The following is a 21,706-nucleotide window of genomic DNA, read 5'->3' as shown; positions in this document are numbered from 1 at the left end:
ACAGAGAGGCATAGAAAGGGGTCTTCCATCTATTGATTCTGGGCGGGGGCTTAACCTGCTGTGCTACAACTCTGATCCCTGATGCAGGCTTTTTTTTTTTTTTTTTTTTTTTAAGTTTTATTTGTTTGAAAGAGTTACACAGAGAGAGAAGGAGAGGCAGAGAGAAAGAAAGAGAGAGAGAAAGGTCTTCCATGCGCTGGTTCACTCCACAATTGTCCGCAGTGCCTGGAGCTTCGAGCTCTTCTGGGTCTCCCATGCAGGTGCAGGGCCTAAGCATTTAGGCCACCTTGTACTGCTTTCCCAGGCCATAGCAGAGAGCTGGATCAGAAGTGGAGCAGCCAGGTCTCGAACCAGCGCCCATATTGGATGCCAGTACTGCAGGCAGCGGCTTTATCTGCTACACCACAGCACCAGCCCCAGGTGCAGGCTTCTTTACCTGGGCTGTCAGTCTCCCCATTTCTTTAACTTGCTCACTCCAGTTTGTCTTTAGAAATTATCTTTTCTGGGAAACTTCTGTTATGTCTTTCTAAGTCTCCACTGGGACTTTTCCTATCTGTTACCTTATATCCCATCAAATATACATGTCATATATTTAGAATACAGTATTATAATCTTAATTTCTTTTTATGAATTTGGAAGCTCTTGGAAAGCAGCCTTAAATATGTTTTTGTATGTTTGTTTCCACGATACCTAACATTAATCCTTCAGAAAATGATGGAATAAGTAGGTAATGTTTTATATATACATATATGTAAAAATATTTTGTCTGCATTTTTGTTTTAAAGACCAAATATTTCCTTTTTAGCCAGTGATAATGTTTAACCACAGTTTGAATATATATTAAATGGAAAATTTCAGAAGTAAACAATTTGTGGGCCGGCGCCACGGCTCAATTGGCTAATCCTCCACCTTGTGGCGCCGGCACACCGGGTTCTAGTCCCTGTCGGGGCACTGGATTCCATCCCAGTAGCCCCTCTTCAGGCCAGCTCTCTGCTGTGGCCCGGGAGTGCAGTGGAGGATGGCCCAAGTCCTTGGGCCCTGCACCCCATGGGAGACCAGGAGAAGCACCTGGCTCCTGGGTTTGGATCAGCGCAGTGCACCAGCCGCAGCGCACCGGCCGCGGCAGCCATTGGAGGGTGAACCAACAGAAAGGAAGACCTTTCTCTCTGTCTCTCTCTCTCACTGTCCACTCTGCCTGTCAAAAGATAAAAAAATAAAAAATAAAAAGAAATAAACAATTTGTAAGTTTTGAGTTATACCCTATTCTGAGTAGTGTGAAGAAATCCCACACAGTCCCCCCAGGGGTATGAATCCTCCCTTAGTGCAGTGTATCCATGCTGTATACACCACCCACTTGCTAGTATTAGTAGTCTTCTCAGTCTTGTTCAGATAACCATTATTTTACTTAGGAATGACCTCTAAACGCAAGAATGTCATGATGCCAACAACTTTGTTACAGTATCCTATTACAGTTATTCTATTTCATTATTGGTTGTTAATCTCATACTATGCATAATTTGCAAATTAACCAGTGACATAGGTATGTATAATAGTAGAAAACAGTATACTCATGGAGTTTGGTGCCATGCACACTTTCAGGCATCTACTGGGGTCTTAGAATACATCCTCAGCAGATAAGAGGATCTCCCCCCCTCTGCTAGTTAGGGTAGGCTGGCTGCAAAGCAAAATTGGAGGCTCACACACTGTGTTTCTTAATCACATAGTAGGTCAAAAGCATTTTGGTTTTGATCAGGTGGGATGGGGGCTCTGCTCCACATTGTCTTAGACGCCCTCATCTGACTGTGACTGCCATGCTGAACAAGTGTCTTCTGGGGTGGCCTTTGGGACCATCTCCATTCCAGCCAACCAGCCAGGAAGGAAAAGACAGGAGGAGTCAGTGTGAGCAGCTTTTTGAGCCAGTCCCAGAGGTGGCTGACATCACTTCTGCACATATTCCATTAGCTGTAATTCAGATGCATGACCACAGTAACTGCACGCAACCGTTCCGTAATCAGCATTTTCGTGTACAGATAGCCGTCTCTGCCACAGATATCTGCATTTAGCCAGATGATATACTGTATCATACTTAATATATTAAAAGTAGCATATAGAATCCAAGGCTGACTTTATGGGTAATTTCATTGTAATTAAAAGGAACATCCCTTTATATGTGTGTGTGTGTGTGTGTATGTGTATAAAACCATCAAGTATTATAAGGTGGTCAGCTCCATTGATAGTTCTCCAAATTATTTTCACATAACAGAAACAAATTTAATAAGGTGAAATCTAACTGAATTTTCCTACTTGACATGTGTATATCCTGCAGTAACCTTTTTGATAATTTACTATTCTATTTTTTGGTTTTTTTTTGGACAGGCAGAGTTAGACAGTGAGAGAGAGAGAGAGAGAGAGAGAGAGGAAGGAAGGTCTTCCTTCTGTTGGTTCACTCCCCAAATGGCCGCTACAGTCTGCACTGCGCCAATCCGAAGCCAGGAGCCAGGTGCCTCCTCCTGGTCTCCCATGTAGGTGCAGGGCCCAAGCACTTGGGCCATCCTCCACTGCCCTCCCGGGCCACAGCAGAGAGCTGGACTGGAAGAGGAGCAACCGGGACAGAATCCGGCGCCCTAACCAGGACTAGAACCCAGAGTACTGGTACCACAGGCGGAGGATCAGCCTAGTGAGCTGCGGCGCTGGCCAGATAATTTACTATTCTATATTTCATTCCCCAGTAAGACATAAAGTAGAGGTAATGCAGGTCTTCAGTTGAGCATCTCTTCTGTACTTTCTAGTTAGTATCACTACATTTGATAATCAAATAAGATTTACAGAGAGAGAGATAAATGATGTTATTGAATAAAATAGACAAGCACAGAACCACAGTGTACTGTAATTGCTCTTTAAAGCCAGGACAGACTCTGTTTCAGAGCTATTAAACTGAACTGTTCAGAAGGTTTGTAGCTTATATCCTTATTAGCGTTCTCTCAGCTGTATACAGGAAGCTTTCGGCTTTATACAGGAAAATAGATTTGAATTTTATACTATCTGTTGTCAGATTGAGTCCCAAAGTAACAAAGGTGTTCTAGAATAAGCAGAAGGCATAAATGCTGGACAGTACTTACTAAGTAGTAATTGAGTTTTTTGGTTTTTTTTTTAAGATTTTATTTATTTGAGAGGCAGAATTAAAGACAATGAGAGGGAGAGACAGAGAGAAAAGTCTTCCTTCCGTTGGTTCACTCCCCAAATAGCCACAAAGACTGGAGCTGTGCTGATCCAAAGCCAGGAGCCAGGAGCTTCTTCTGGGTCTCTCACGTGGATGCAGGGGCCAAAGCACTTGGGCCATCTTCTACTGCTTTCCCAGGCCATAGCAGAGAGCTGGATTGGAAGAGGAGCAGCCGGGACTAGAACCGGTGCCCATATGGGCTGCCAGCACCTCAGGCAGAGGATTAACTTACTGTGCCACAGCCTCGGCCCCAGTAATTGAGTTTTAAAGAGGCCTGTGCTGGGAATATAAAGGGAAATCTGTGAATTTTCCCCAGTAATAAAAGTAAGTTAAAAATGCTACCTAATGATAAATGCTACTTAATAATTATTTTAATAATAAAGTAGATATAATAAAATGCTACCTAATGAGAAAATAAGGAAAATTCACAACATATGAGACCAAAGATAATTTGTTTGTACGTAGAATAAATTTATATCGAAACATTATTTTTAACTTCTTTGGAGGTCCATCATCTTCAAGGAGCAATAAACCTCGGTGGATACATCTTCTCTTCTCATATTCCTCTCTTCCTAGGAAATGATGTGTTCTCCCAAGCCTTGATAAATACTGTTTTCTCCCTCTGGGCTGGACCTCTTTTCTGAACTCCATGTCTTATAACTGCCTATTTGGAAGCCACTCCAAGATATCTTGGAAGTACCTTAGCCTCAACATGTCTGAAACTGCAGGCAGGCTCCTCCAGCCATCCCTGGTTCCCTGGAATTCCCTATATCTCAGTGTTGGTGCTGGCCAACCAGCCAGACAGCCAAGGGAGAAACATGGGGTATCAGCTTTGACAGTCCCTCTGCCTCACCCCAGGTATTCTAGCATCACCGAAGTCTCAGTCAGCTCCCAAATCCTGAACTTGTTTTCTGCTCATCTCCACTGCCATCACCCAGCTCTAGCTGCCAGTATTTCTCACGGTACTCAGCAGCCTCATGTCTGGTCTGCCTTCCTGCTTCCCATAGCCAGTTTGTTTTGCTTGTTTCTATGGTAGTCAGAAGAAAATTTCTCAAATCTGATTGTGACTGCTTGTCCTTCCTATCCCCAATTCTTTTCATTGATTTCCTATCACTTCTAAGCTAAATTTGGAATTATTTACTTCCCTCCTAGTCTCCATGTTCCAGCTACACTGAATTTTCTAATTTCCTAAGGACCTTGAACATGTTGTGTCCGGTATGTCTGGAAAGTTTTTTTCCCCATTTTGTTTATGAAATTTGATTGATTTGAAAGGTAGAATTAGAGAAAGAGAGATCTTCCATCTGCTGGTTCACTTTTCAAATGGCTGCAATAGTCAGGACTGGGCCAGGCTGAAGCCAAGAGCCAGGAGTTTCCTCTGGGTCTCCCACGCAGGTGCAGGGGCCCAAGGATTTGAGCCATCTTCTGCTGCTTTCCCAGGTGCATTAGTAGGGCGCTGGATCAGAAGGAGAGCAGCCGGGACTTAAACCGGTGCCCATGTGGGATGTAGGCATTGCAGGCCATGGCTTAACCTGCTACACCACAACACCGGCCCCCTGGAAAGTCTTCACTGCCTTCTTTCACCTGGTTAACTCCCATTCATCCTTTACATGCCCGCTCCAGGCCATGTTCCAGCGTCACCGTCTCTAGCCTCCTTCACTCTAATTCTCTATCTCTTCATGGCGTTTGACAGGGATGATTGTTTTCTTTATGCTTTTATTTTACCAACATCTTTTTTCTTCCTAGGCTATAAATTCATGAAGACAGGAATTGCATCTGGTTTTCCCTGACATTTGTACCTCTCACTGCCTGACATAGTTTATGGCATATAAGCATTCAATAAATATTTACTGAATAGCTGATATAGAATCAAAACCAAAATTGTCACCAAAAAAATTATTGGTAGATAGGAGTAAAAGTTAACATATTTAATCTGTATATAGTAGTTGTTGTTTTTCCTTTGTTATAACACAAAAAAATAATTTTACCTTTCTAAAAAATTTATTTTTGGGGGTTGGCATCGTGGCATAGTGGGTAAAGCCTCTGCCTATAATTCCAACATATGTGAACCCATATGAGTGCAGTTTTGAGACACAGCTACACCACTTCCAATCCAGTTCCCTGGTAATGTGCCTGGGAAAGCAGCAGAAGACAGTTCAAATGTTTGGGCACCCTCTCCCACTTGGGAGAACTGGAAGAAGCTTCAGGCTCCTGGCTTTTGCCTGGCCCATCCCTGGACACTGTGGCCATTTGGAAAGTGAATCAGCAGATGGAAGATTCTCTCTCTCTATAACTCTGCCTTTCAGATAAATAAGTAAATCTTTTTTAAAAAATATTTTTGCTTTATATATCTCATGCTTTTATAATACATAGTGTATTTTTATATAATATCAATTTGTTCTTAGTACAATTTCTTTATAATACACCTAAACTTTTCCAACAGTTCTAATTGGCTCTATATAAGAATATTTTTTTTTTTTTTTTTTTTTTTTTTTTTTTTTTTTTTTTAGTACTAGTTATAGCATCACTTCACATTGGACAACACATTAAGGACAGATCCCACATGGGACATAAGTACACAGTGACTCCTCTGTGAGGTTTCTTTAGAATTCATATTCCTGAGCATCCCCACCCCCAGACCTCCTGAATAAGTATCATTGCAATGGAACCATGAATCTGATGTTTTTTTGTTTGTTTGTTTTTTGTTTTTTATTTATTTATTTATTTTTTTTTTTTTTGACAGGCAGAGTGGACAGTGAGAGAGAGAGAGAGAGAAAGGTCTTCCTTTTGCCGTTGGTTCACCCTCCAATGGCCGCCGCGGTAGCGTGCTGCGGCCGGTGCACCGTGCTGATCCAATGGCAGGAGCCAGGTGCTTCTCCTGGTCTCCCATGGGGTGCAGGGCCCAAGCACTTGGGCCATCCTCCACTGCACTCCCTAGCCACAGCAGAGAGCTGGCCTGGAAGAGGGGCAACCGGGACAGGATCGGTGCCCCGACCGGGACTAGAACCCGGTGTGCCGGCGCCGCAAGGTGGAGGATTAGCCTAGTGAGCCGCGGCGCCGGCCAAGAATATTCTTTAATTTGATTAACTAAAGTAAATTTGGCAATTGGTGCTTACTCATGAGTTACTTTATTACAAAGATATATTTTTGACACATTATACCACTTAATGCTACCATTAGCATTTCTGTGTTGCAGACCCAATGCCAAATGTTTTCCAGACACTGAAAGTTGAAAGAATTAGAATCAAATTGGGTAAAACTGAACTCAAGACTGCTGGGTTCCAGAGGCTCATCTTTATATGACAGCTCATTATCAGCATTTCCAGTGGCCAAAGTGAGAAGCTTTAAGGAACTACATAGGGAATGCATTTCAGATGTGCTTATACTGTCAGGCAGGCTATAGAAAGTGATCTAACAAAAAGAGCTATTTACTGATTTTTATGTGATTCTAAAAATAATATATCATCTACATTAAAGGAAATCAAATAGGACACAGAAAACAACATTTTTTAACAATAATGTTATGATATAATGTGCTTTTTAAAATTAATATGTGATGTAAAGGTTTCTAGGGACCAGTGCTGTGGTGTAGCAGGTAAAGCTCCGCCTGCAGTGCAGGCATCCCATATGGGTGCCAGTTCAAGACCCAGCTGCTCCACTTCTGATCCAGCTCTCTGCTATGGCCTGGGAAAGCAGTAGAAGGTGGCCCAAGTCTTTGGGCCCCTTCATTCACGTGGGAGACCTGGAAGAAGCTCCTGGCTCCTGGCTTCGGATTGGCACGGCTCTGACCATTGCAGCCAGTTGGGGAGTGAACCATCAGATGGAAGACCTCTCTCTCTCTCTCTGCCTCTCCTCTCTGTGTAACTCTGACTTTCAAATAAATAAACAAAAATCTTTAAAAAAAAATAAGCTTTCTTTATAAGTGAATATATGGCTACATAATCATCAGGTTACATAAATATACTATCCTCTATTGATTATTTGTACAATTTTTTGCTATTTGAAATATTACTGTAATTAACATCCTTAAAGCACATCTTTATTTATTCACTTACAAAAATTCCTTACAATGAAATTAAAAGCTCCATGAATTTGTTTTAACCAAAACTCTGAACTTCTTAACTACAAGTGAGATCTTCATGTTTATTGTAAATTTGTATTTCTGTTTGTGGTTTGTTGTTCACATTTTTTTGTTTTGTTTCCTCCAAGGCCAAAGATTTGCATGTTGTATTTTCATCATTCATTTAAAATCCCCCTTTCTTCTCTGACACATCTGCTATTTAGGATATAGTTTATTCTTCTGGGTAATTTACTGTTAAATATTTACACAGCAGTAAAATTTCAGTTCCTTGAAATTTGTTCAGACTTGTTTAATGACCTAATCTCAGTAGGTATGGTCTGTCTTGGTGAGTGTACCATTTACGTTTGCAAAGACTGCATTGTGCAGGGCCAACACTGTGGCTCTCTTGGTTAATCCTCTGCCTGTGGCACCGGCGTCCCACATGGTCACCAGGTTCTAGTCCCGGTTGCCCCTCTTCCAGTCCAGCTCTCTGCTGTGGCCCAGGAAAGCAGTGGAGAATGGCCCAAGTGCTTGGGCCCCTGCACCCACTTGGGAGACCAGGAAGAACCTCCTGGCTCCTGGCTTTGGATCGGCGAAGCGCTGGCCATAGCGGCCATTTGGGGAGTGAACCAACGGAAGGAAGACCTGTCTCTCTGACTCTGTCTCTCTCTCTGTCTATAACTCTATCTGTCAAATAAAAAAAAAAAAAATCTTAAAAAAAAAAAAAAGAAAAGACTGCATTTGTGTACTCTATAAATGTTAATTAATGTTGATGATGTAGTTCAAGATGACATTGTCAATTTTTATTGCCTGGTTCTGTGAGTTGATGAGAGAAGAATGTTAAAATTTCTGTTCACATGTGTGGATTTGTGTACGTATCCTCCTTCGGACTGTCAATTTGCTTACTATACTTTGAGCCTCTAATGTTAGGTTTATGCACATTTAATGTCTTTGTGACACTTCTCATCATGAAGTGTCCCTCATATACTTTTTTTTTTTAATATTATTTTATTTGAAAGTCAGATTTACACAGAGAGAGAAGGAGAGGCAGAGCTCTTCCACTCGTTCACTCTCCAGATGGCCACAAGAGCCAGAGCTCAGCCGATCTGAAGCCAGGAGCCAGGAGCTTCTTCTGGGTCTCCCACATGGGCGCAGGGGACCAAGGACTTGGGCCATCTTCTACTTCTTTCCCAGGCCACATCAGAGAGCTGGATTGGAAGTGGAGCAACTGAGTGTCGAACCGGCACCTGTATGGGATGCCAGCACTGCATGCGGCAGCTTTACCTGCTACACCACAGTGCCGGCCCCTATACTTGTTTTTTAGTGTGATTTTAACATAGCACTTCAGGTTTTTTATGCCATTTACATGTCTGAGATAGCATATAGTTAAATCTTGCTTTTTTTATCCACTCTAACACCCTGTAAGTGTTCATTGAACTGCTTATTTGTTCATTCATATTTATTATTGCTGTCATTGAATTTGTCTTATATTTCAATGTTTTTTTTTTTTTGTCATTGCATGCTTCTTGTTCCTCTGTTTCTCCTTTCTTGCTATCTTTTGAATTAATTGAATAGTTTTAGAAATTAATCCTAATTATCTGTTGGGATTTTAACTATCATTCTTTGCATTCTTCTAAGAAATACTCTCTTGACTTCTGTATACATTCATATCTTTTTACAAATTACTTAGAATTAATATAGACCACTTCACAGTGTTAGAATCTTACAGCTATTTGAGTCCATTGCTCCATCCTTTGTAATTATCATGTTATGTACATCATAAACCTCATAATACACTGTTAAAAAATTTAAAAGCCATGTATTTTAAGTAAATTAATACAACTTTTTTGTCTGTCTGATCTTCAGATGGGACTATTTCTCTCAATCTGTCTTCAAAGTCACCAAATTTTCCTTCTGGTCTTTTTTTCCTCTCTAAAATTCTCTTAAACTGTTTAAGTTTTTTTCCAGATAGCTATTTCTCAGTTCTTGTGTTTCCATTAGTTCTTTTTTTTTTTTTTTTTCCCACAGGCAGAGTGGATAGTGAGAAAGAGAGACAGAAAGAAAGCTCTTCCCCTTTTTGCCATTGGTTCACCCTCCAATGGCCGCCACGGCCGGCACATCGCGCTAATCCGAAGCCAGGAGCCAGGTGTTCCTCCTGGTCTCCATGCGGGTGCAGGGCCCAAGGACCTGGGCCATCCTCCACTGCCTTCCCGGGCCATAGCAGAGAGCTGGCCTGGAAGAGGGGCAACCGGGATAGAATCCGGCACCCTAACCGGGACTAGAACCCTGTGTGCCGGCGCCACAAGGCAGAGGATTAGCCTGTTGAGCCACGGCGCCGGCCCCATTGGTTCTTTCTCATAGTTTTTTTATGTCTTTACTGAGTTTTCCTGCCTTTTTGTTCTGTATGCAGTATTTGTCTTTGTGTCTTTGATGATAGCACGATTTAGATACATGATGGTTATTGATTCCAACATATGGCTCACTTTTTAAGATTGCTTTCCACAGATTGCATTTTCTTCCATTTTCCTGTTTTTGCATCTGTCTAATAGTTGGATTTTATTCTTAGACATTTAGAATGATGCAAGAGCTTTCAAAAAGTTCATGGAAAATTTGTTTTATTGGGGGGAAAAAAAAAAAACCTGCACATGGATTTCAAAATAATTGCACCAAAATAATGTTTCCTTCTATTTTCCGCAAACTTTTTTTTTTTTTTTTTTTGACAGGCAGAGTGGACAGTGAGAGAGAGAGAGAGAGGTCTTCCTTTGCTGTTGGTTCACCCTCCAATGGCCGCCGCAGTAGGCATGCTGCGGCCGGCGCACCGTGCTGATCCGATGGCAGGAGCCAGGTGCTTCTCCTGGTCTCCCATGGGGTGCAGCGCCCAAGCACTTGGGCCATCCTCCACTGCACTCCCTGGCCACAGCAGAGAGCTGGCCTGGAAGAGGGGCAACCGGGACAGGATCGGTGCCCCTCCACAAACTTTTTGACATGCCCTCGTGTATTACAGATTCTGGGTTAGTTATAGTCCTCTGAATTATCAATGTTTGTTAACCTTATTCATACTTGAAACTCTGTCCCCTTGCAGTGGACGACAGCTGAATCGCTATTCCGTTGTTTTAGCGGCTTGGAGGCTGTCCTACAAGTGCATAGCTCAGGCTTGGAGAGTCTACATCCAGAGCCTCTGTAGCTGTTTTTCTAGGATAGTCTCCTTCATTTTCCAGGTGCTCTGGTTGCCATAAATCTAATCCCAAATTGTTGAAGCTAGTGGAATATCAGATTACTACTCTGTGCCAAATGAGATCTGCCCGGGGTAAAGCAACAGAAACTCAAGACAACGCTTTTTCATTTCCCCAAGTGTTGCTTCCTCTCTGGTTTCTACTCGCTTTTGATTGCTGTCTAATGGCTTCAGATAGTTGTGATTTGTGTTTTGTTCAACATTTATATTTGTTAAGTGTGACAGGGTCGGTTTGATAGGAGCTACATCACCATTACCAGAAGTGAAAATCTGTTATGTTCAAAGTATCTCTTGAGGTTTCTCAGGATTACAAGGAGGGGACTGTATCATTTGTAAACAATGAGAATTCTGTCCCCATGTTTTCCTTACCTTTTATCTGTTTTATTTATTTTTTAAAAAAGATTTATTTATTTATTTATTTGAAAGGCAAAGTTACAGAGAGGCAGAAGCAGAGAGATCTGAGAGAGGTCTTCTATCTGTTGGTTCACTTGCCAAATGGCTGCAACAGCTGGAGCTGCACCGATCCAAAGCCAGGAGCCAGGAGCTTCCTCCAGGTTGCCCTCGAGGGTGCAGGTGCCCAAACACTTGGACCATCTTATACTGCTTTCCCAGGATATAGCAGAGAGCGGGATTGGAAGAGGAGCAGCCGGGGCTAGAACCAGCACCCATATGGGATTCCAGCTGGCAAGTGGAGGCTTAGCCTACTACTCCACAGCACTGGCCCCTATCTGTTTTAATTACATTGGCCAGTACTCCTGAGTAACCTTCAGTATTATTGACGCTTATCATTTTCTTGGCCTAAGTTGAAGTTCAGTCACCAATTTTTGTGTCACCTTACTGTGTACTAAGCAGTAGACTTTGAGAAATCCAAATGGAGAAATTATCCAGAGCTCAGAATCAGTTGGGCAGGAAATAGATTTTGGTAATGCATCAGTGAATAGATAATAATTGAAACTCTGAAAATCCCTGTAGTTTTTTTTTTTTTTTTAAAGCTTTATTTATTTGAAAGAGTTACAGAGAGGTAGAGACGGAGAGAGGTCTTCCATCTGCTGGTTCACTCCCCAGATGCCACAACGGCCAGAGCTGCTCCGATCCGAAGCCAGGAGCCAGGAGTGTCTTCCAGGTCTCCCATGTGGGTGCAGGGGCCCAAGGGCGTGGGCCATCTTCTGCTTTCCCAGGCCATAGCAGAGAGCTGGATCGGAAGAGGAGCAGCCGGGGTTAAAACTGGCACCCATATGGGATGCCAGCACTTCAGGCCGGGGCTTCAACCCACTGTACCACAGCACCAGCTCTCCCTGTAGTGTTTTAAATTAAGAAATAAGCTATTGGCCGACGCCGTGGCTTAACAGGCTAATCCTCCGCCTTGCGGCGCCGGCACACCGGGTTCTAGTCCCGGTTGGGGCGCCGGATTCTGTCCCAGTTGCCCCTCTTCCAGGCCAGCTCTCTGCTATGGCCCGGGAAGGCAGTGGAGGATGGCCCAAGTCCTTGGGCCCTGCACCCGCATGGGAGACCAGGAGAAGCACCTGGCTCCTGGCTTCGGATCAGCGAGATGCGCTGGCCGCAGCGGCCATTGGAGGGTGAACCAACGGCAAAAAGGAAGACCTTTCTCTCTGTCTCTCTCTCTCACTGTCCACTCTGCCTGTCAAAAAAAAAAAAAGAAAGAAAAAGAAAGAAGCTATTGGGGCCGGCACTGTGGCGTAGCTGGTAAAGCTGCCGCCTGCAGTGCCGGCATCCTTTATGGGCACTGGTTCAAGACCCAGCTGCTACAGTTCTAATCCAGCTCTCTGCTATGGCCTGGGAAAGCGGTAGAAGAAGGCACAAGCCAAGCTGTTGGGTCCCTGCACCCACGTGGGAGACCCAGAAGAAGCTCCTGGCTTCGGATCGGTGCAGCCCCAGCCATTGTGGCCATCTGGGGAGTGAACCAGCAGATGGAAGACCTATCTCTCTCTGCCTCTGCCTTTCAAATAAATAAATAAATCTTTTTTTTTTTAAAGAAACTATTGCTGCCGGCGCCGCAGCTCACTAGGCTAATCCTCCGCCTTGCGGCGCCGGCACACCAGGTTCTAGTCCCAGTCGGGGCACCGGATTCTGTCCCGGTTGCCCCTCTTCCAGGCCAGCTCTCTGCTGTGGCCCGGGAGTGCAGTGGAGGATGGCCCAAGTGCTTGGGCCCTGCACCCCATGGGAGACCAGGAGAAGCACCTGGCTCCTGCCATCGGATCAGCGCAGTGCGCCGGTCACAGCGCGCCAGCCGCGGCGGCCATTGGAGGGTGAACCAACGGCAAAGGAAGACCTTTCTCTCTGTCTCTCTCTCTCACTGTCCACTCTGCCTGTCAAAAAAAATAAATAAATAAAAAAAGAAGCTATTGCTTTGAATCAGATTCTCTTTATCATGTTAGAAACTATCTTGCTTTTTAAGAGCACTCAGTTTGACTCACTTATTTCAAATATTAAAAAGTGATAATAGTATTTTTCTTCTTTGATATATTAGTATTATAAATGATCTTTCTTAATGCATAGCTGTTCTCTTATTCAAGAAGAAGACATACTTGGTCTTTGAGTATATGTCATACTGTATTTGATTTCCTAATATTTTACTTAGATTGAAGTATCATCATATAGTAAATGATCTTTTTTAAAAGATTTATTTATTCATGTATTTGAGAGGCAGAGTGGGGCCTGGCGCTGTGGCCTAATGGGTAAAGCCCTTCCTAATGGATAAAACATACCATATGGGTGCCCACTCCACTTCTGATCCAGCTCCCTACTAATGTGCCTGGGAAAGCAGCAGAAGATGGCCCAAGTACTTGGGCCCCTGCCACCCACAGGGGAGACTCGGAAGTAGCTCTTGGCTTCAGATGTGCCCAATTCCAGCTGTTGCAGCCATTTGAGGAGTGGACCAGTGGATGATAGATTCTCTCTCTCTCTCTCTCTCTCTCACTCTCTCTCTCTCTCTCTCTCAGACTTCCCCCTGTCCCCGTCACTCTGCCTTTCATGTAAATAAATAAATGTGGTGTTTTTTTGTTTTTTTTTTTTTTAAAAAAAGGCAGTGTGACAGAGAGAGAAAGATCTTCGACCCACTAGTATGCCCACATCAGTGGGAGCTGGGCCAGGCCCAAGCTAGGAGCCAAGAACTCCAAGCAGGTCTCCCATGTGGGTGGCCAAGTATCTGGGCCTTCATTCACTGCGGTCCTTCCCAGCTGCAGTAGCAGGAAGCTGGATTGAGAGTATTGCAGCCTGGACTCAAACTGACACTCCAATATAGGAGTCACAAGCAGTGTCACAAGCAGTGGCTTAACCTACTGTGCCACCACGCCTGCCCCTAGGTGCTCTTCTTAACCAAATTTTAGGATTCTCTTTGTCAAACAGACAGAATGCCCCTGGCTGGGAGGCTCCTTCTCAGAATTCCCAGTTTCCTTCCATTGCATGCTTGTCAGGCATCAGTTACCAAACTGGTCATCTCAGTTGTACCACTTATTGTGATTATATAACATAATGACCCATTAGTGATAAAGCATGAGTTAAAAAACATAGGTTAGATGCTTTGGAAATCCTTGATAAAGGCAAGTTACTTTGAAAATTTCTATTATGTGTGAACAAAACAACTGACTTTGCATTCAGATACCTTAAGCAAATGTCTTTTTAAGTCTTACTCTAGGCCGGCTCCGTGGCTCACTAGGCTAATCCTCCACTTTCGGCGCCGGCACCCCGTGTTCTAGTCCCGGTTGGGGGGCCGGATTCTGTGCCAATTGTTCCTCTTCCAGTCAGCTCTTTGTTGTGGCCCAGGAAGGCAGTGGAGGATGGCCCAAGTGCTTGGGCCCTGCACCCGCATGGGAGACCAGGAGGAAGCACCTGGCTCCTGGCTTCGGATTGGCGCAGCACGCTGGCCATAGCGGCCATTTGTGGGGTGAACCAACGGAAAAAGGAAGACCTTTCTCTTTGTCTCTTTCTCACTGTCTAACTCTGCCTGCCAAAAAAAGAATCTTACTCTAAGGGGCCGGCACTGTAACATAGAAGATTAAGAAGTGTCATCATTCCATATGGGTGTCGGTTTGAGTCCCGGCTGCTCTACTTCAGATCCAGCTCCTTGCTAATGCAAAGCAGTGGAAGGTGGCCCATATTTTGGGTCCCTGCACCCATGTGTAAGGCCCAGATGAAGCTCCTGGCTCCTGGTTTTGGATTAGCCCAGCTCCAGCCATTGTGGCCATTTGGAGAGTAAATCAATGGATAGAAGATCGATTTTGTCTGTCTGTCTCTATCCTCCACTGCCTATCTCTGCCTTTTCAAATAAACAAATGAATCTTTTTAAAAAAAAGTTAGTTTGAGGAAATAACAATGAGAAATTGCAGACAGCATTTTTTTGTTTGTAGTTTAGACAAGAAATAGGGAATAGAAGCAGAACAACATCCAAAGAAAAGGACTTGGCTCTACATAAACAGGATTGATAAATTAATGTATATGTTGTATTAAATGTCTGACATATGTGTATATAATTGTTATTTTAATTTGACATTTTAACTGACCAACTCTGTATAATGGTAATGTCAAATAACAAGATTTATTTGTAAGTAAAGTTGGGTTTAGGTATTTCATATTTTCCCAATAGCTTTTTAAATTTTTTTTAAAAGATTTATTTGAAAGTCTGAGTTACAGAGAGAGAGAAGGAGGGACAGAGAGAGACAGGTCCTCCATCTCTAGAGAGAGGTCCTCCATCCACTGGTTCACTCCCCAGATGGCCTCAATGGCCAGAGCTGCGCTGATCAGGAGCCAGGAGCTTCCTCTGGGTCTCCCACATGGGTTCAGGGGCCCAAGGGCTTAAGCCGTCTTCTACTTCGTTCCCAGGCCATAGCAGAGAGCTGGGTTGGAAGTGGAGCAGCCCAGACTCAAACCAGTGCCCATATGGGATGCTAGCACTTCAGCCAGCGGCTTCACCCGCTATGCCACATCGCTGGCCCCCTCAATAGCTTTTTAAAAATATCTTGGAATATGTTTTTCATTCATTATACTCATGAAATAGCCCAAAAATTAATTGCTGTTTGAATATTTGGAAAAACTTGCTTATGAAGCCAGATGAGCCCTGAACTTATTTAAAGAAATGATTACTGGGTTTATGGCCCTGTACAAAGTGCCTGGGTTCAATTCCAGCCCCCAGCTCTGACTGCAGCGGCTTGCTAATGCAGACTTGGGAGGCAGCAGTGTAGGCTCAAGTAATTGGGAAGCTGCCACCCATGTGGGAAACTTGGATAGTGTTCCCCCAGCTCCCAGTTTCAGCCCTGGCCCAACGCTGGCTGTTACAGGCCTTTGGAGAATGAACCAGAAAATGGTAACTCTCTTCCTCTCTTTCTGCTCATGAGTTTAAAAAATGTGAAGTGTTCACAATAGGAAGATACTTTTTTTAGTTAAGTCAAGTTTGAACTCATTTAAACGGAATTTATGCCCAATTTAGTAAAGCTTTATTAGAGCCCTGATCCCTTCAGAAGTCCCTTCTGCCTTCAAGCTGTCTGTCAAGTGATTTTTAGAACCCAATGGTTGTGTTTTGACATGCTGAAAGTGAGCTATACATAACACTTCACAATTTGACATTAGTGAGGACAATTTCAAAATTATATATTTTTCTTGAAAGAATAGAGAAGCTAAATTAAGCCTATGCTAACAAAGATTTAGTTTGAGCCAGCTGTGTTGAATATCAGTAAAAGTTACTGGGAATTCCAAGCATGTTGTTAGATGCTGACATGGCTGTAAGCCACAGTAGGTTATAAAAAGAGTTTAAATGTCCTTAAGAAGCATTAATGAATATAACATACCTAGATACTCATTTGCAGTGACTCCTTGTGCAGAAATACTTGTTTTCCTTGAATGACCTGTATCTTTTTCATTTATCCTCACTTTGTCTTTCATTAATGTAGTATTTAAATAAACATTCCAGTGTTCCATGTTTTGTGAGAGATCTCTATTCCATTTGTCCTAAAGACTGGGACAGGGAGAAATTACTTGAAGCATGGATGTCCAACCCAGAGAATTGCTGCCAACGATCAGGTGTACAGATGCCAACTCCACCACCAAGCGGGTACAACGCCTGGGACACACTGCCTTCTCCAAGAACTCCAAGGACCACACGCTCTTCTGTCACCTCTCCCGATGAAATCAGCTTATCTCCTGGGGATTTGGACACCAGTTTGGTATGGTTGGGTTTTCAGTGTCCTTTCCATAACTTTGTGGTTAGTCTTGCCAATTTAATTTTGCTCCGTGGAGTATCCTTATGTTTGTAATTGATTCTTTGAATGCTCAGTTACTTCCATGCTTTATTGTTTACTATCACAGAATGCTTTTGTGGTTTCTCCAGTATAGATTGAAAAACAAAAGATTTTCTTTTCTCATTTCAAGATAGAGTTTGGGGAAGTCATCTGCTATACTTTTACTTAAAACCTCCAGGTGCTTAAAGCTTTGAACACAGCTACTGAAATATTAAAAGTTGAGTTTTTGATAGGCAATTTAAACCAAAAATATAAAAACATTTTTATAGTTTCTTAAAAGCTGTTCATTGTAGAGCACTTTCAGTAGAGCCTCTGGCGTCTGTCCTGTAGTTACATCTCCACAGTGATAGTTCTTTCCTGTGAAGAAACAGTACTGCCACTGTCTGCGTTTTTAAATCATCATACCGCCGGTGTGCTATCTTAGGGAACGTTGATACTTGTTGAGTGATTTAGCCACTACGTATTTTATTTTATCTAGATCATTTTGGAAAACAGAATCCTAGCTGTGTAATTTGCATTTGTAACATAGAGATTGCTTCCAGGAAGTCTGTTAGAAGATGCATGGTTTTCTAGCAGGATTCCATGGATAGAAAGCCTTAAGCTGCTACTCTGAATATCCTGAGTTGCTGTGTTAAAAACAAAGTTACTCTGTTTTTGCAGATTCCACAGGGTAAGTATAGGGAAAAGGATATGATATGGAAGTGATTATTTTGCAGCATGCAATTTGATCTTGACCTGAATAAATCTGAATAATACATAAATTTGACTTTTATAATGAAACATTTAAATTCCACAGTAGTTGATAATGAGTTAGTCATGATGTTTGTTATTTAAAGGTATGTACACTAATTTTAACTGCCCTTATAACTTTGAGCTGCTTAACCATTGAAATTCATATGTACTGTACTCATATTTTTGCCTTTAATCACTGTTTCAATCATTGTTCTTCCTCTCCAGTGTGACATTTGCATGTGCAGTATCTCTGTATTTGAAGACCCAGTGGATATGCCCTGTGGACATGACTTTTGTAGAGGATGTTGGGAGTCGTGAGTATATGAACAGCTTAGCATTTCTTACTGCATGATAGCATTTTGATTTGGTAATGCAAAATGTTTGCTTGCAGTGTAACAATATGGCTTCTTTATATTAGTTTCAGAGTTAAAGTGAAATGTGTTTTACTACTAGGGAGGAATATTTTTGTTTTTCTGATTTTTCACATCTTCCCTGCTATATTAATTAATGCTATTTAGTTTAATGTCAGGTACTGTTGGGAACAAATTTTCTTGGTGGTTTAATTTACGTTGCATCAAATGTAAATTTCACACCTGTCCCTAAATATTAAGAATTACTATATTACTCCCAAAATATGTGTTTGATTTTGTGCTTTCTTTTAATATTTTGTAATAAGCAGTTAGCCTTGAAAATCTATAAGAATGTGCATATTTAAAATTCCTTTTTAGTCAATGCATAGTTATATGTCTCTGCTAGACGTGGTTAGGTATGTCTTACAAATGTTTGTCTCTAATCTGTTTCCCATGACCTTATCAGAATGTATTCTCATTATCCATTGACTTTGGTCTCAGATTACACTTTTTGGAAGAGATTTGTAAACACAAAGATCAGTATAATAAGAGTAGGAGGTTACCTTACGTCTGGCAACACAGAGCTACAGTTTGGCAACTTACATGAAACATGTTAGTTAGTATATAAGGAAGTCTTAAAAATCAGAAGTTTTCAAACTTTTTTCATGTGTACCAAGTGCAGGGAGGTGGGGAACGTCATATGGGTGAAAGAGCAAGAACCCAAGCAAATTTTCTGTTTTTGTTTTGTTCGTTTAACAGCTTTATTGGGGTACTACTGAGGTACATCAAACCACATGTATAAAAATAAATAATTTTAGAAGTTTTCACATCTGTGTGATTGTGTGTGTACACAATCATGACATCACCACCACAATCAGGATGATTATATCCATACTCTGGAAATGTCCTCATTTCCCCTTCACTGCCCCCTGACCTCCTCCTCCTGCCTCCCGCTCACCCTCCCACACCCACCGCACCCCTTGATGTTAGGCAGCCTACCGATCTGTAATTCTGGTTTCATTTTTAGTACATTTTCTTTATTTTTGTTTATCCAAATTGGAGTACGAGGCAAAATTTCACTTGAAGTGGAAAAAAACTTGCTTTTTAAAAAGTCAGAATAAATAAGAATATCAAGTCATTCCTTTTAAAACAGGCTAGACTGTACTCTGAGTCTAGTTAGGTAGGCTGCCGTCAGTGCGGCTGACACAGTAAACTGATTGGCAAGGTTCGGTACTCACCGTCCAAAGCCATCCTGGACTCTAAATTTTGCCCAGGTACAGAGCTTTATTTAGCTTAAAATAGTTAGCTCTGCTGTGTCAGCAGGTGTTGCCTGGTTCTGCTGGGTTTGCAGCTGTTGGCCTAAGTGTCTGAAAGCTGAGCTCTCAGTTTTCGATTTACTCGAAAGTTTTTGAACTTTTCTTGACCTTCCTCACCTTCCTCATATCGCAGGAACCATTATTATTTTCCTGGCACCTAACCAGCCCACCTGGAATTCTGCTTCCCATCTCTGCCTTTTCCTTTCAGGTCAAGTACCAGTAAAACAACTTACATGGTGGACGATTCATATGTTGATAGAAATCATTTTTTAACTTTTATTTAATAAATATAAATTTCCAAAGTACAGCTTTTGAATTACAGTGGCTTTTTCCCCAAAAAAACTTTCTCCCCACCTGCACCCCTCCCATCTCCCGCTGCTTCTCCCATTCCATTCACATCAAGATTCATTTTCAATTATCTTTATATACAGGAGATCAATTCAGTACATGTTAAGTAAAGATTTCAACAGTTTGCACCCACACAGAAATACAAGGTGTAAAGTACTATTTGAGTACTAGTTATAGCATTAATTCACATTGTACAACACATTAAGGACAGAGATCCTACATGGGGAGTAAGTGCACAGTGACTCCTGTTGTTGACTTAACAATTGACACTCTTGTTTATGGAGTCAGTAATCACCCAAGGCTCTTGTCATGAGTTGCCAAGGCTATGGAAGCCTTTTGAGTTCGCCAACTCCGATCTTATTTAAACAAGGTCGTAGTCAAAGTGGAAGTTCTTTCCTCCTTTCAGAGAAAGGTACCCCCTTCTTTGATGGCCTGTTCTTTCCACTGGTATCTCACTCACAGAGATCTTTTATTTAGGTCTTTTTTTTTTTTTAATCATTTTTTTAACTCATGCAATCTTTTTCTAGAAAAGAAACTCCTGTCTAAAAACCAGAAAGTGCTTTTAAACATCCTCACATCACCTGAAAGCTCCTCAGTCTATGTTACTCTTCCCAACCCCTCTCACAAGTGCAACCAGATGCTATGAAGCATCCGGACCAAGGGCTTAAATAAAATGTCATTACTGTCTCCCATCCAGAACATAATAGCCTTCTCAATACTGAGGATAAGAGTTCAGCCATAGCCCTGGCAACTCATGACTAGAGCCTAGGGAGATTACTGACACCATGAACAGGAGTGTCAAATTGTTAAGTCAGCAATAGGAGTCACTGTGTACTTACATCCCATGTGGGATCTGTCCTTAATGTGTTGTCTAATGTGCAGTGATGCTATAACTAGTACTGAAACAGTATTTTTACACTTTGTGTTTCTGCGTGGGTACAAATTGATGAGATCTTTACTAATTATATACTGAATCGATCTTCTGTATATAAAGATAATTGGAAATGAAAAAAAAAAAACCTGGTGTTAAATTGGAAATGGCATAGAAAATTAATTAATTTTTAAAAAAATATTATGTAGGATCTCTGCCTTTAATGTGCTGTCCACTCTTATTTAATGCTATAACTAGTACTCCAACAGTATTTTTTTTTTTCACTTTGTGTTGCTATGTGGGGGCAAACTGTTGAAATCGTTACCTAATATATACTAAACTGATCTTTGGTATATAAAGAGAATTGAAAATGAATCATGATGTGATTGGAAGGGGAGAGGGAGCGGGAAAGGGGAGGGTTGTGGGTGGGAGGGAAGTTTTGGGAGGGGGAAGCCATTGTAACCCATAAGCTGTACTTTGGAAATTTATATTCATTAAATAAAAGTTTAATAAAAGGCCGGCGCCGCGGCTCACTAGGCTAATCCTCCGCCTTGCGGCGCCGGCACACCGGGTTCTAGTCCCGGTCGGGGCACCGATCCTGTCCCGGTTGCCCCTCTTCCAGGCCAGCTCTCTGCTGTGGCCCGGGAGTGCAGTGGAGGATGGCCCAAGTGCTTGGGCCCTGCACCCCATGGGAGACCAGGAGAAGCACCTGGCTCCTGCCATCGGATCAGCACGGTGCGCCAGCCGCAGCGTGCTACCGCGGCGGCCATTGGAGGGTGAACCAACGGCAAAAGGAAGACCTTTCTCTCTGTCTCTCTCTCTCTCACTGTCCACTCTGCCTGTCCAAAAAAAAAAAAAAAAAGTTTAATAAAAAAAAAAAGAGTTCAGGTTCTAGACATACTAGGCTACTGGGCTGTGAATTCCATCCCTGCTGTGTATTAGTTACTGATTTAAGTAAATGGTAAATTACCTATGCTTTAGTTTCCTAATCTATAAAATTACGATAGTAGTAAGTACTCCATAGGATCATTGTCAGTTTATTAAGTGACTTAATACAGGCAAAGTGCTTAGGACAGGGCCTGGCACATAATAAAATCATCCAATAAATATCTTTTGGCATCCTCCTAAGCGAGCATCGTAATAAGCAAAGAAAGCACGTGACCTAACTGTGAAGCTGACCTACAGATAAACATACCGGGAAAGTCTGCCCCAGATTTGTTCCTTTTACTGACTCACCAACTCTCGGTTCTGCTCTTGAGATTTAGTGGAAAAGTGTGCGTTGATGGCTAGCAGAGAACGGATCCTGTCTTCTGTGAGGTCCTCTCAGTT

At 42.4% G+C, this 21,706-nt stretch overlaps 1 protein-coding gene across 5 annotated transcripts in view; it reads left to right on the top strand.

Moving 5' to 3' along the window:
- ANKIB1 (ankyrin repeat and IBR domain containing 1) overlaps positions 1-21,706 on the top strand; it is a 155,372-nt gene that overhangs the window by 84,737 nt on the left and 48,929 nt on the right. For all 5 annotated transcript variants that reach the window (XM_062178059.1, XM_062178057.1, XM_062178056.1 and 2 more), the window contains 2 exons: positions 16,477-16,685; positions 17,718-17,806. In XM_062178059.1, the coding sequence (XP_062034043.1) occupies positions 16,477-16,685; positions 17,718-17,806 (298 nt within the window). The remainder of the gene's footprint in view (positions 1-16,476; positions 16,686-17,717; positions 17,807-21,706) is intronic.

The sequence above is a fragment of the Lepus europaeus genome, chromosome 20 (genome assembly GCF_033115175.1).
Source record: "Lepus europaeus isolate LE1 chromosome 20, mLepTim1.pri, whole genome shotgun sequence".
Lineage (NCBI taxonomy): Eukaryota > Metazoa > Chordata > Mammalia > Lagomorpha > Leporidae > Lepus > Lepus europaeus.
This window is presented reverse-complemented; position numbering and strand designations above follow the sequence as displayed.